Genomic DNA, 13,548 nt, shown 5'->3' with positions numbered 1-13,548 from the left:
GTTAAACTAAGAGGATTAAAATTTACTGTTGTTTATCATTAAGTTTATTTTCACGTATGTTTTCGTATTCATGATTTTTTTTGTTTCAAATGTTTTTGTTACATTAATTTTCTTATATTCGACTTGGTGGTAGGGCTTTGTTCAAACCCGCTCATCAAATATTCTGCCGCCGAGCAGCATTACTTGGTATTGTGTCCGGCGATGTAAGGGATGGTCAATATTTCTAACAGTGCCAATGTCTATAGGCGGTGGTGACCACTTAACATCAGGTGGCCCATTAGCCGGTCCGCCTTCGTATTAGAAAAAAAGGCAAATAGTAGGTTTATATTCAAAACTATTGTGATTAACTAGTCTCTAAGTAGAATTATATGTAAGTATGTAACTTAGTAATAATTACTAGGTTCCATAAAATGTTTCTAACATATAACCTCGGGCTCTGTCACTTGTATCACGTGTAATATTAAAATACATATAATTTTGTTACGGAGTAATTATATTGGAATAAAATAAAATCTATTAAAAATGTTTAAAATTTCTTATGAAAGGATATTTGTAGAAAGATAATTCTGACATATTTTTTCTAATCGTTCGTCGCATGTTCGATATATATATGAAGATATATATATATACATCTGTTTTATTTTATATAAATACAGTAGAACCTCGATTATCCGAACCCTCGATTATCCGAACCCTCAATTATCCGAACGTTGCCGCGTTGCAGCTGTCCGTCAATTTTTATAAAGAAATTAGAATTCAATTTTTTTAAGGTGTTTAATATTTACCTTCAAAGTTTTATATTTAATCTTTTAATATGTATATCAAATTCTAATAGTTTGTACTGTTTTTATGTGACAAGGTGTTATTTTGTTTGATCTTGTCCCAAAGTACCCACGTTTCGATTGTCCAAACTTTTGATTATCCGAACTTTTCTCGGTTCGGATAATCAAGGTTCTACTGTACATAGATTCCTTGCCTGTATACACTCACTAACTAATCCCTTAAAAGCTAGAGTAAGTGATGAGCGGGCGCTATATCCAGATGGACTTGCAAAATTCAAATCCAAGTATAGTATTTGATATAAATTCTTGTGAGTGATGTAATTATCGAATCACTTTATATTTAAATCTAGGCAAACCACATAGTTAAGGTAACAATCCTACGTGGTAGATAATGTACCGCAGTCGTTGCCTGCGGTTGTTTTATAATTAACGTGTTAAGGAACCAGATTGATGTATTTCAACAAATCACAAGTGTGAGGTTGCCAAGGCCCTTATTTCATGCCAAGCTGTATTTCTGATGGAGTTTGATAAATATTGTAAATCAATCTATTGGGATTTAAATGTCGAAGGTATGAATATAATTAAAAAGTTGCGTTTACTTATGTGCGCCCGTGAGAAGTTCAACTTCTTCGGTGTAATTAAAAATTTCGAGTGACTTAATTGGCAATTTAGCGCGCAACTTCATCGTGTAGTTTTTACTTCACTCCTGTGCGCGCATATCATAAAAAAATCATACTCATAATTTTTTAAGAAGTACAACATAAAAAAAAAACGTTAATTTGGTAATCGTTGATTGGGTAGACCAACCTTGGGGTTTAAACCCAGAACCACTGGATTTGCGGCATTCTATCTAGCCACTAGACCAACGAGGCAGATATGAGATAACACATATGGCAGCCACGGCTCTTATGATAATATAATGTTAATGAACACTCGCTTAGTTAATTTTCATGAATATTCTTGACCTATTTCGTAACATCTAATTATATTTTCAATGTTATAATGATGATGAGATATCTTCACACAGAAACTTCTTTAGGAACTGTGTACGTATTTAGCCTTAACAAAATTGTGTTAAGCCGACCATCAATAAAAAGGTTTGTAAGTAACTCATTTTACAAAGACGTAATTATAGATTTATTTTGTAAAATTTTAATCGATCTTAAATTTGCATTCAAGCGATTTATTTATAGCTCTGCTATATAATGTACTACATACAGCACTTGATTAATATATATATATTTATTTATTTATTTATCACCACTTAACTATTGATATCAACTTCGTTTTACAGCCGAAGTTACAATAATAGCTTCACCGACTTTCAAAACGTCCTATTTTTGTGAATCCATAATGAATAACATATTCAAGACCTCGACCAATGATATCGTCGTTCAATGTCAAAGTTGTTTATTTTGCTTTATAGACTTTTTGACTCACAAAGGCCCTAAATTTTAATCATAAACAGATGAATTGTTAAGATGTCTTAGTGTATTTGAATTTTTTTGTTGTCTATACTCTTAGTCATGTTAACAAAGAGTAGAGACAACAAAAAAATACGAAATAAATTATATTTGATAAGTTTATTCATAAAAGTCCTTTTATTTAATAAAGTTTAACGTAGGTATACTTTTTTACTGTTGTAACTTACTTGCTACTATTCTTGTATTTAGTTGTTAATTTTATTTAAATCCTTATTGCATGCGGTGTAAACCTATAATTGGCTTATCATTTTGTTTTAGTAGTTTATACGTTTGAAACTGTCATTGATGTATATAAATTTTATAAGTTGTTGAACCAAACAAAGGAAAAAAGAACTCCGATAATTTAAAGTGGAAGGGTGCGACTTCTTGAGTGAATAGACCATATTAATACGGTGGCTTCTAAGATGACGTGACGTCATCAGTTAGGATAGCTCGATAGCCACTTACACGAAACATAAAGATGTCATGTTGTCAAGATAAAGCAATTTAAAATGTAATAAAATGATCGTCTTCCTTCAAGGGCTTCTTTACATAATAACGATAATGAGAAGTTCACCCATCTGACATGCACGTAGGTGTTGCCATGTATTACAAAAACATTTCCAAGAATTTATTTAAATACATTGTCACTTTTAAAGTGATTTTTATTTATTTAATGTTTATTTATGTTTTATTTTTATTGTTACAAAATAAATATTGAAAGTTCTGCCCACCGTAATAAAAGGGGCATTTACTTGATACGATGCGATATCTTTGGATAAAATTTGTTTTAAAGAATTAAAAATATATGACTGCTCTTATAAGCTTTTGCTTTCTGTCACCTTCGCCTTTAGCCAATGTCATGACATAGGATTTTTTAATTAATATTGGTATATTATATTGATAGTCAAACAAGTAATACCACTTCGAAAAACAAGTCAAATCATTAAGTCAAAATATTAATTTTATAGAGAATAATGTATAGAAATACAGTATATATTTATACAAATACATACGAGTATTTACTTATTTTACTAATTTGAGCGTGAAAGGGCAAAATTGATAGTCAAATTAAACACTACCACCGGTTCGGAAAAGGACACACCCCGACCTGAGAAGAACCGGCGAAAGAAACTCAGCTGGTCTTTTTTTTTTGTCAAATAAATTAAGTACATATATTGAATATGATTAGTAATAGCCAGGAGGCGATCGTTTCATTCCCAAGGTGTGCTGTCAATCATAAACTCACTAATTGTATAGTACCCTTTTGCACACAAGCGTTCCTTAATATTTTTTTTAAATTTGCAAACAGAAGCATTTTGAACGCTTTCTGGGATCCTGTTGTAAAACCGTATACATTGCCCCACAAAAGAGTTAGTGACTCTATGCAGTCGAGTAACAGGAGTAACAAGTTTGTGTTTGTTCTTTGTACCAATGCTATGAGTATCACATTTTCTCATAAAATCATTGATATTTTTCCGTACATACAAAACATTACAAAATTTATATTGAGAAGCAACAGTTAATATCTAGATTATAATTGGCCTTCTTTCCATGTTTAGTTCATGGATAGGTTAATCGCAAATTCAAACCTTATGGTACTTCCAGACAGCAGTTGAAAATGTTAGTTAACATTTGTTAGAGAATATTTTATCGCAATCTAAAACATTTTACACCAAAAAATATTAAATATTTTCTTGTTTAAAACATTTGCCGACAAAACGATATGTAGAAAAATTTAATAGTTTCTAACTTTTGTTAGATAACATTTACCCGGGCGACATCGAGATCGGCAAAGTAGCGATCCAATTTGACCGCTTTTTCTAAAAAGAAAGCATAAAAGCTAACCTTATCAGCAATTTTTCTACCATTTACTCTGTAAGAGCGACTAGTCTTTCAAAATATAGACCAAAGTAATCCGAAGTGGTGGTTACAAAATGATCCATAACATGTTATATCAGTGTGGATGCTTTGAAAATGTTTTCGTGTTAAAAAAAATGTTTACGTTGTGTCATATAATATTTTTTTACTGCTGTGTGGAAGCACCTTTAGTCCTTGATCCCTGGGTCTTATTATCCAAATAAACTTTACATTTGATTTCAAGGAGAACTTTAATATGGTTACATATTGTTATTATTTTTTTTATATATCGGCTTCAGCCACGCTTGATATTTATTAGCAACCCTTCCCAGACTTCATACGGGTAAAATTCATACAAAGTGACAATTCCCCCCATTTTGCCTCTTTTTTATGTATTAGGTAGGTAGTCAGCTAAGTAGGCCACCCGATATTAAGAGGTCACCAACGTCCCTTGAAATATTAACCATCCCTTACATCGCCAATACGCTACAAACCTTGGGAACTAAGATGTTATGTCCCTTGTGCTCGTAGTTACAATGGCTCACTCACAGAACTCAACGATAAGTATTTCTGTTTGGCGACAGAACACCTGATAAGTGCGTGGTATCTTTCCAGACGGGCTTGAATAAAGCCAAATAAAATTTAAATTCACTAAAATCCTTTCTGAACGTTATAAAATAAACCTATATTCTTCATTTTAGTTTTCTGGGCTCAGTTATTTTATTTTGATATTCAGTCCGGACAAATTATTTTATAAGTATGACATTTTTCAAAACAAATTTACGAACAATTCTTTTTCTGACATTTAAAAATTAAAATTAATATATTTTTTAATCAGCATACAGCTCATTATCTCCGCAAATCGGATCGTTAAGTGTCTGTCTCGGTAATTGAAAGCAAACCACGAACTTACGCTGTGGGCGTAACGTTATAATTCGTACAACATATCAAAAACTATAATAATAATTTGTTTAATTTTATTCACGTCTATAATCTTAATAATTAATTATTGAGTATTAATAAATTTAGGGACTAATGAAAGTTAATCAGATCATTTTTTATATAGCTATCTATATGTTTAAGAATCTTGCGTAAGTCGCCTTGCGCTGGCGCCGAATGTACACGTACAGTGGACCGCAACAGTTAAAGAATTAAGATATCATAAAAGTTAATTGTATTTTTATGTCTGAACGCGTTAATTTCGTACATTTACACATCAATGCGTGGCCGAGTGTACGTTTAAATATTTATAGCGGTTTTATGTGATCCGAAAAGATTTTTTTTATAATTTTATTATCTTGCACTGAGTTTTATAGCTGCGAATGTCGCCATCGCTAATATGTGGAAAGTTTTGAACATTTATGATGGTCTATTTTGATTTACTTTGTATAAAATATTTATAAAATCCCTTTTATATTATTGAGAATATACTGGAGATTACGAAATTAAAATATTTTATTAACCATTATTCAAAAAAAAAGATTTTTAATATCGAGCGAAAAAATGTTTTGTAAGTACTTAATAGTAACTAGTCCAAAAAAATGTGTAAAATTTCAGCACAATCTCAGGTTGTGTGGAACTGCTTTAAAATTCAAATGTTTGACCCATATGTACGCAATATACGCCGGTGAAGTTAAATTAAAGCTTGTAAAAGTCTACGCCTTAAAAATAATGCTAGAATTCTTTATTTTTCTTTTAAATATCTATGCTGAATAGTTTTTCAGAAAAAAAAACAGTACTCAAATTGTACTTGTTACAACAGGAGCCCGCAGGGTTGGTTAAATTTAAAGCAAAATCTTGAGAAACCTCTTTTTAAATCGCTCGAAAAACGCATTTACGCGTTTCCCCCATTTGAAGTGGGGAAAGGTATGTCACTCTACTATTTCGAGTCATCACCTATCGGCACCGTGACCACGACTCATCTGGCCAAGAGACCAAGTGCGTGGTTGGCATCCTCAAGGTTTCTTCCGGAGAAAGAAATTGGAGATCTAAAAAAGGACTAAATGAACGAGCCAAATTTGTTATGTTGGTGTGCGTGACCGTTACGCTTGACATTTGAAAAACATGATACTACTTTAATAGTGTACGTGTACTTAGTGGCCAACTGTTAGCCACTATTATTTTGCACTCGTTCTCAGCTTTAATAGTATAGTTAGACATATAAATAGTCAAAGTTCGAATAAGCTGTAGTCAAGACGTGTACGGTATATTTTCTTAATTATCTATTCTTTGGTTACATATGTATTCATATAAGTATATAATATGATCAAATCTTAGTATTCGACTATCCAATAAGAAGGTCGCATTCTATATAGTAGATATTGGGCAACTTAACTGATGTATAGTGAATATTTAGAAATAACCAGCAATTTAAAAACTTAACATTAAGTTAATGTTTTTTTTATGACATCGATACGAATAAATAATGATAATGTTTCCTGACCGACGTTGGTCTCGGTGGCAAATCTTAACGGGGGATAGTCACTTGCCTATACACATACATAGGAGTAATTATAAAACATAGGTGTGTGCAAAGAGAGCGTACTAGTCCGATCAAATTAGACCAAAAAAGAGGGGTAAAGTTACATAAATTTACAACAAGCTGAAAATTCTTTCTGAAATTTAAGTATAAATACATTTTCATAGGGAATTTTATAAGCTTTACTATTTATCTGAAGTAATTTTGCGATAAAACTTAACGTTTCCCTGAAAAACACGAAAAACCATTCGATTTCGGGATTTTCGACGTATGACCTCAAATATTTTTTTCCCAGGTACCGGAATGATTCGGAACTTCTGAATATTATTTTTAATTATGTTTTGAACAAGTGAGAGCATTTTCAGCTTGTTGTAAATTTTTGTAACTCCGAATGTCTAAATTTATGTCTTAGATTAGTGATTAGTTGAAAACGCGTCGAAAAAAATATCTAGAAGTAGACAAATCTTGGTCACTAAGGACACGCTAATATATAGTATAATAGAATGAAGATTCGCGAGTGTCAAGCGTAGCTTTCACGTATACTTACATAATAAAATTGGCTCGTTTTAGTTCTTTCGTAGTGCGTCACTCTATCCAGACAAATAATTAATCTTTCTATCATAATCCAATGAAACACGCGACATAGCCCGTGTGAGTTCTGACGCTGTACGAACTGCTTTAAGTGCTACCAAAGTACAGAGGCACTGTTAACTTTCAGAGTACGGATTTCTACAAATAAATTTGTCACTATTAAAAGACCCGAGCCGTTTTCATCCAAAGATCTCGGAACTTGCGGCCTTGATAACACATCGCAGACAAACGAGACGATCTAGAATATATACAAGGCAAGTTGGTACGAATTCTGTTGTCTCCGTAATGATTAAATGTAGATTATCACAAAACAGTTACATTTTAGTATCTCATAAGGCACATAGCATCATAGCACTATATTTATTGCATAAGCATATTGACGATGCTAATGAATTTATATATCTTGTAATTCTAACGCTGAAAACCATATTTTATATAATATACCCTTCGTAAATTTCGTGAATTCTCGTGACCTCTAGATAAAGCAATCAAGGAGCGGCCGGGTACTTTACGCGCCGTCTCAATAGTATACCCAAGCGATCCCATGACGTCGCACAATGACGTAGGGTTTTGTCTGCATCTTCTTGATCGAAGGTCTGCATCTATCATCGTTAAAACAAATTAAAATATCCTTTACACGATACTCTTAGTAAGAACTTTTAAAAAATTAAATATAAATCTATCAACGATCCAGACTGTAGACTCTTACTACTTACTAACTTCGAACTTTGTTCCATCAAATTTTATGCAATAAAATTTATATAATGAATAATAAATCCGAGCTCATATATATATATATATCCTGCTCCGGGTAGGATGACTTTACGAAATGAAAAACAAGTTTATCTTCACTTCTCATTTATACAATATATGAATCGATTATCTTACGAACACGCTGATTTTGTATGCTTAAGATCACCATGACCAAGGTTCACACATTGGTTCTTCGGTAAAACTTATTGTGTTTCTTTATGAAATCTTCGATATTTAAACTCATACATAATCGACGTTCGTCTTTTAATTAAATTTTAATACGAGAAACCCTTTACCGTTTTTCGCAATCACGACTACAATGCGTCGTGATCTTCTAAATTGGTCATTTTACGTTAACCGCATTGAAATAAACCTTGGCTTTACTAAGCTGCATTAACTCACACGATGACTTTAATAACAAATACGTAAATATGTCAAGAGAAAAAAATATAATGATTTTGTAATGAGTCTTGCATTTTTAACCTTTTAAAATTTCTAGTTAGGTAATTTATATTTAGTTTAGATTATTATATTGAATAATGATAAGAAATAATACAGTTTTTAATGATGGGATTACTGTAATTACATTACAAATATTGTGCTTAGTAATATAAAAAATAATAATACAAAAAAGACCTAAGTTTTTAAGCCCCCTTTTAAGCACAATAAGCGCCCGGGCACAAGCAGTGTTCTGGCGATTTTAAAAATTATATTTTTAATTGACTTGTGCCGATGAGTCAAGTCAAGGATCATCGGAGAGGTGTCCCTAACGTGTAGTGCCCGAGTTTTTTGCAAACCCCGCACGCTGGGTTAAGACAGGCTCCGTTCGCACTTACGACATCCAGAGGTTGATATAATGACTCGATTCTACTTTGACAGAAACCACACAATGAAGCCAAATAATATATCTCATCTTTATTATGTTTCAGGCGACAAGCGCTTTATTTACTCTGGACGGCGCTCGTGGTGAAGAATTAACGAGAAGATTAGCACGCGGAGAGCGCAGGAGAAGAAGATGTCGAGCGATTCTAGCAGTTTTAGCGCTTTTGTTGCTTCTTGCCGCCGTCGGAGCGGTCGAACTGCTTCTATCTCGAGGACAACGTGTTTTCGGAGCAGTGCTTCGTTGACATTCGATTTATATTTTTCTGGTAATTCATTAATAATTTTGACATACTATTTAAAATTTCTAAATCCTTGGTAAAATTTAAGTCTCGATATAGCCGAAATAGCTCGATATCAATCAAAAGTAAACATTTCTTCTTTGGATTTATTGGTACATACAAAGATTATTTACATGGAATATAACATTTCATCAACTGGTTCACCTGATAGAATAACAACTACTGTGATTACAAGTCCACTGATTAACCCGTAGATTAATCGAGATCAAGCAACTCAGCTTGATAACTCATGATCCATTTGATTGTAGTACCAACATAAGCCTTTTAATACTTTAACAAACGCATTTTAAAGTAGTATACAGTTTTTATTTGCAGCAATATTTATTTGCCAACTTTTGTTAGTGCAACGTAAGATGAATTCGGGCTGGGAAGGGTTCATGGTGACTTTAGTTTTTATTAATAAAAAAGGCTAGACCAGACCCCGGAAAAGCTATTCTGATAAACAAAATTTGCCACTTGATACGCAACCCAATCGTAAAAGATCCAAAATCATTGTACAGTGATACGTAATTTTGACGCGTTTATCGTTTAAATATTATGTTCATTATTGTCAATTTTGCGTATCACTTTCTGTAATTTCACGATAAACTTCTCGGTCGTGTTGAATGCTCTCACAGATAGATGGATGATCGTAAAACTCAAGTTTCGATTACATAATTTTTTTATTGTTCTGTAACAGAGACGTGTTTATTTGGTTTTGGTTTTAAAGAGGATTTCATATACTATTTGTATATATTATATTTTATAAGTATATAACTAGTTAAGGTTTTGAAAATCATTTTAGTTTTTAATTGATATTTATGTGATATAAGGTTAATTCGTACATATAATTGGAATATGATTTTTTCTATTGTTTGAAGGAACGATCCTCGCTCTTAAGAATTTCCTAAAATGTTCAATATATTATGCCATTTATTTTAGAATTATTTAATAATGAGTATTTTTTAATGTATATAATCAATTCTTTGTTTTTCTTTTTTTAAATCAGACGAAGGAATAATTATTGTGTTTATTTTTTGTACTATTAAGCTTATTATGTAATGTAAGCATATATACATATATGTTTTTGTTTTAGTATTGGAAAATTTAGTATATTGAATTCACATATAATATATATTTTAATGAATATAGCCATACTTATAGTTAGATTTAAGTGATTTTTTTTGTGTGATATGGTATACTTTACAGATACAATTAATTATTATAAGCATAATTATGTATATCGCTATAAATTCTTAATATAAAAATATATAAGTTTTGTATTACTTTTATATCAAAACTTATGTAGCGTTAACGAAAATTATTTTAAAAAAATAACAAAACAACATGCGAACAGTTGGCCTAATAGATATTTCCGATATGACGTTTAAGTTGTTTTTTTCTTATTGTTATTTAAAAAGTTGTGTGAACGCACGTCGTGTTCCATTCCTATAACGATTTCGCAGTCGCGTTGTGTTCTGTGGAATGGAATGTTAAATAGCACAGTGAACAAAATCATATTGCTTTATTACCTTATTGGTACGAAACAATTGAATCGAAATGTCATCGTTTCACGTTAAGCCGAGTACCTCTTCCACAAACGCAATTTTTTTTATGGTATAGGTTGGCGGGCGAGCAAATGGGCCACCTGATGGTAAGTGATGACCACCGCCCATAAACAATGGCGCTGTAAGAAATATTAATAATTCCTTACATCGCCAATGCACCACCAACGTTGGGAACTAAGATGTTATGTCCTTTGTGCTTATAGTTACACTGGCTCTCTGATCTTTCAAACCGGAACACAACGATACTGAGTATTGCTGTTTGGCGGTAGATTATCTGATGAGTGGGTGGTACCTATCCAGACGGGCTTGCACAAAGCCCTACCACCAAGAGAAACCAACTATTGATCCAGTTGGTTTGGACGGGATATAATCGAAATCGTATCGTAACGATATAACTTAGAAGAATTATCTTCCCGATGGTGCAACTAAATTGTTTTTTTATCAAAATATGTACTATATATGTATGTATGTACTTAGATTATATCTAATAAGTTACAAACTTCATTTTATTCTGTCACATTTATATTAAATCTTTTAATTAGGTTATTTTTATGATATAAGTTGGCGGACGAGCAAATGGGCCGCCTGCTGGTAAGTGGTCACCATCGCCCAAAGACAATCACTCACCCTACAAACAGGAACACAAAAAATCCTGAGTATTGCTGTTTGGCGGTAGAATATCTGATGAGTGGGTGGTACCTACCCAGACGGGCTTGCACAAAGCCCTACCACTATCCAATGTTATAATAATATAATACTAGCTATCCGACTCGGCTTCACACGGTTCAATATGGATCTGTGTACAACTTTAAGATTGAAGAACAAATATAAAAATAATAATTTTCAGCCGGGAAAGTTGAAATTCTCGGCGTTTCTTTTCTATAATATGCGTGTATTATACATACATGTAAACCTTCCTCTTGGATCGCTCTGTTAATTCATGAAATACGCATTAAAATCCGATAGTGAAAATACAAATACAGATAAACAATCATGTTAATATTTTAACATTAACATGATTGTTTATCGAATAACCAATCGTAAGCAATTTTTAATAACTTTTTTTGTGTAGTTAGATGTATAGATATATTTTAATGGTAAGATCTCACGATATTCATTTGGAATCACAAATAATTGTATTCAATGCCCAGTGGGTTTTTTTATGTTTATATTAATAGTAAGTATATATATTTTATGATTAAACTACGGCTATTGTCAATGACACAAGCATATTGGTGTCTGCGTGGTGTCAAACATATTTAAAAAAAAGTGTATATACCTATTTAAGCGTCTATTGAATAGAAAACGCGTCATATATCGCGAATCAAATTGCAGCAACAAAAATCTATTGAATAAATCTTAACCATATTCCCACTATTGTTGTTTCAATTTATTGTTGTTGAGCAATAAATCATCAAGAACTAAAATCGAATCGTGATAACCCATTATAAGACGAACACTAAACTGACACGTTTAAAGCTTAGGTACATAGTGTCATCCGCCATTTTAAATTATATTGGTAATAAACGTCATTTGAGACGCAAAACGTAACAAACGCAAACGCAAACCCTTTGTTTACGACGTAATTATGTAAAAAATATATTATGGTATTTAATAAATTGTATGAATATTTACCATTTAAGATGTGATTGACGCTTGTAGTCACTTACTTATTAAAAAATATAAAATATTTTGTATTGTTATGTAAGAATTAGTTAAAATTTAATGGCTGTAGATATTCTAAAGGTAACGTACGAATTTGCACAGAGTGCATTATTTTATGTAGAAAAAAATTTATATTATATTAAAATGTGTTTTATTTTTCCCAATCCAGAAAGACGTGTTCTTTATATTAATAAAACAAACATAATCATACATATAAAAGCGAAATACAACTCAGTGATTAATTATGAAATCTCAGAAATTATAAACCTACAAACTTGAAATTTGGTAGGTATATTCCTTATAGAGTGTAGTCATCCGCTAAGAATTTCACGAAACTCCATCCCTAAGGAGGTAAAACGGTTGGAAGTTGTTTTATAAATTTCGCGCGAATTAAACCGCAGGTTTACGTAGTTTAGTATATTCTATTATATTACACTTAAACATAAAGTTTAATTTTGGTTATCTGTTGCGATAATTTTCAACATAATTTGAGTTGAAGGATTGAATGTCGCATTGAACGGATCAGTTCGAAATCGACTGATATGATTTGAGGAATTTATGTGTAATGATTGCATCATCGTAGAAAATATGTTGAAAATGCTTAATATGCTTGATGTAAGGCGTAAATTAATAGCATCAATCATCCTCCAGTACACAGGTGCCTTAGTGGCCGTCAATGCATCAGCAACTTCCCATATGTTGCAGGAGTCCATGGACAACGGTGACCACTTACCGTCAAGAACTTCTGCCCGATCAAATGTTGATGGCGATATTTTAAACAGTCTATGCGTAATTCGAAGGTCGCAGTAATCATGATTTTTCATACGTTTCGAGGTACATGAGTTACACTGCCCAATTCCAAACGTTATGGTGCTACCGTAAATTACTTAAAAGAACGATAAGTTACGTGTTTGTCTGATATGGGATTCGAACCAAATTTCTGGAATTTGAAGCATTTTAACGTCCTCTAGGATAGTTTCTATGTAACTTTCAGAACCATAAACTACTACGACGATCTACTGCCGCGTGAAACAATGATGCACTTTAATATACATATAACATTAGATGGAATTGATTCCATTCCACAAAAATAACTATTTTTTTTTTTTTGAAGAATGAGATATTTTTAATGAAACAATATTTTATGTCATATATAAAATTCACAACATCATTCACAATATTTATAGTATTTCATGTAGTTACAATTATTTAAGTCATCATAAAAAT

The 13,548-nt window shown here is 32.0% G+C and overlaps 1 protein-coding gene across 2 annotated transcripts in view; it reads left to right on the top strand.

Moving 5' to 3' along the window:
• Nucleotides 1-9,061, top strand: part of LOC113397750 (uncharacterized) — a 69,621-nt gene extending 60,560 nt beyond the window's left edge. For both annotated transcript variants that reach the window (XM_026636228.2, XM_026636226.2), the window contains exon 6: nucleotides 8,858-9,061. In XM_026636228.2, coding sequence (XP_026492013.2) covers nucleotides 8,858-9,055 — 198 coding nt within the window. In that variant the 3' untranslated portion in view covers nucleotides 9,056-9,061. The remainder of the gene's footprint in view (nucleotides 1-8,857) is intronic.
• The last annotated feature ends 4,487 nt before the right edge of the window (nucleotides 9,062-13,548 follow it).

The sequence above is a fragment of the Vanessa tameamea genome, chromosome 18 (genome assembly GCF_037043105.1).
Source record: "Vanessa tameamea isolate UH-Manoa-2023 chromosome 18, ilVanTame1 primary haplotype, whole genome shotgun sequence".
Taxonomy (NCBI): Eukaryota; Metazoa; Arthropoda; class Insecta; order Lepidoptera; family Nymphalidae; genus Vanessa; species Vanessa tameamea.
This window is presented reverse-complemented; position numbering and strand designations above follow the sequence as displayed.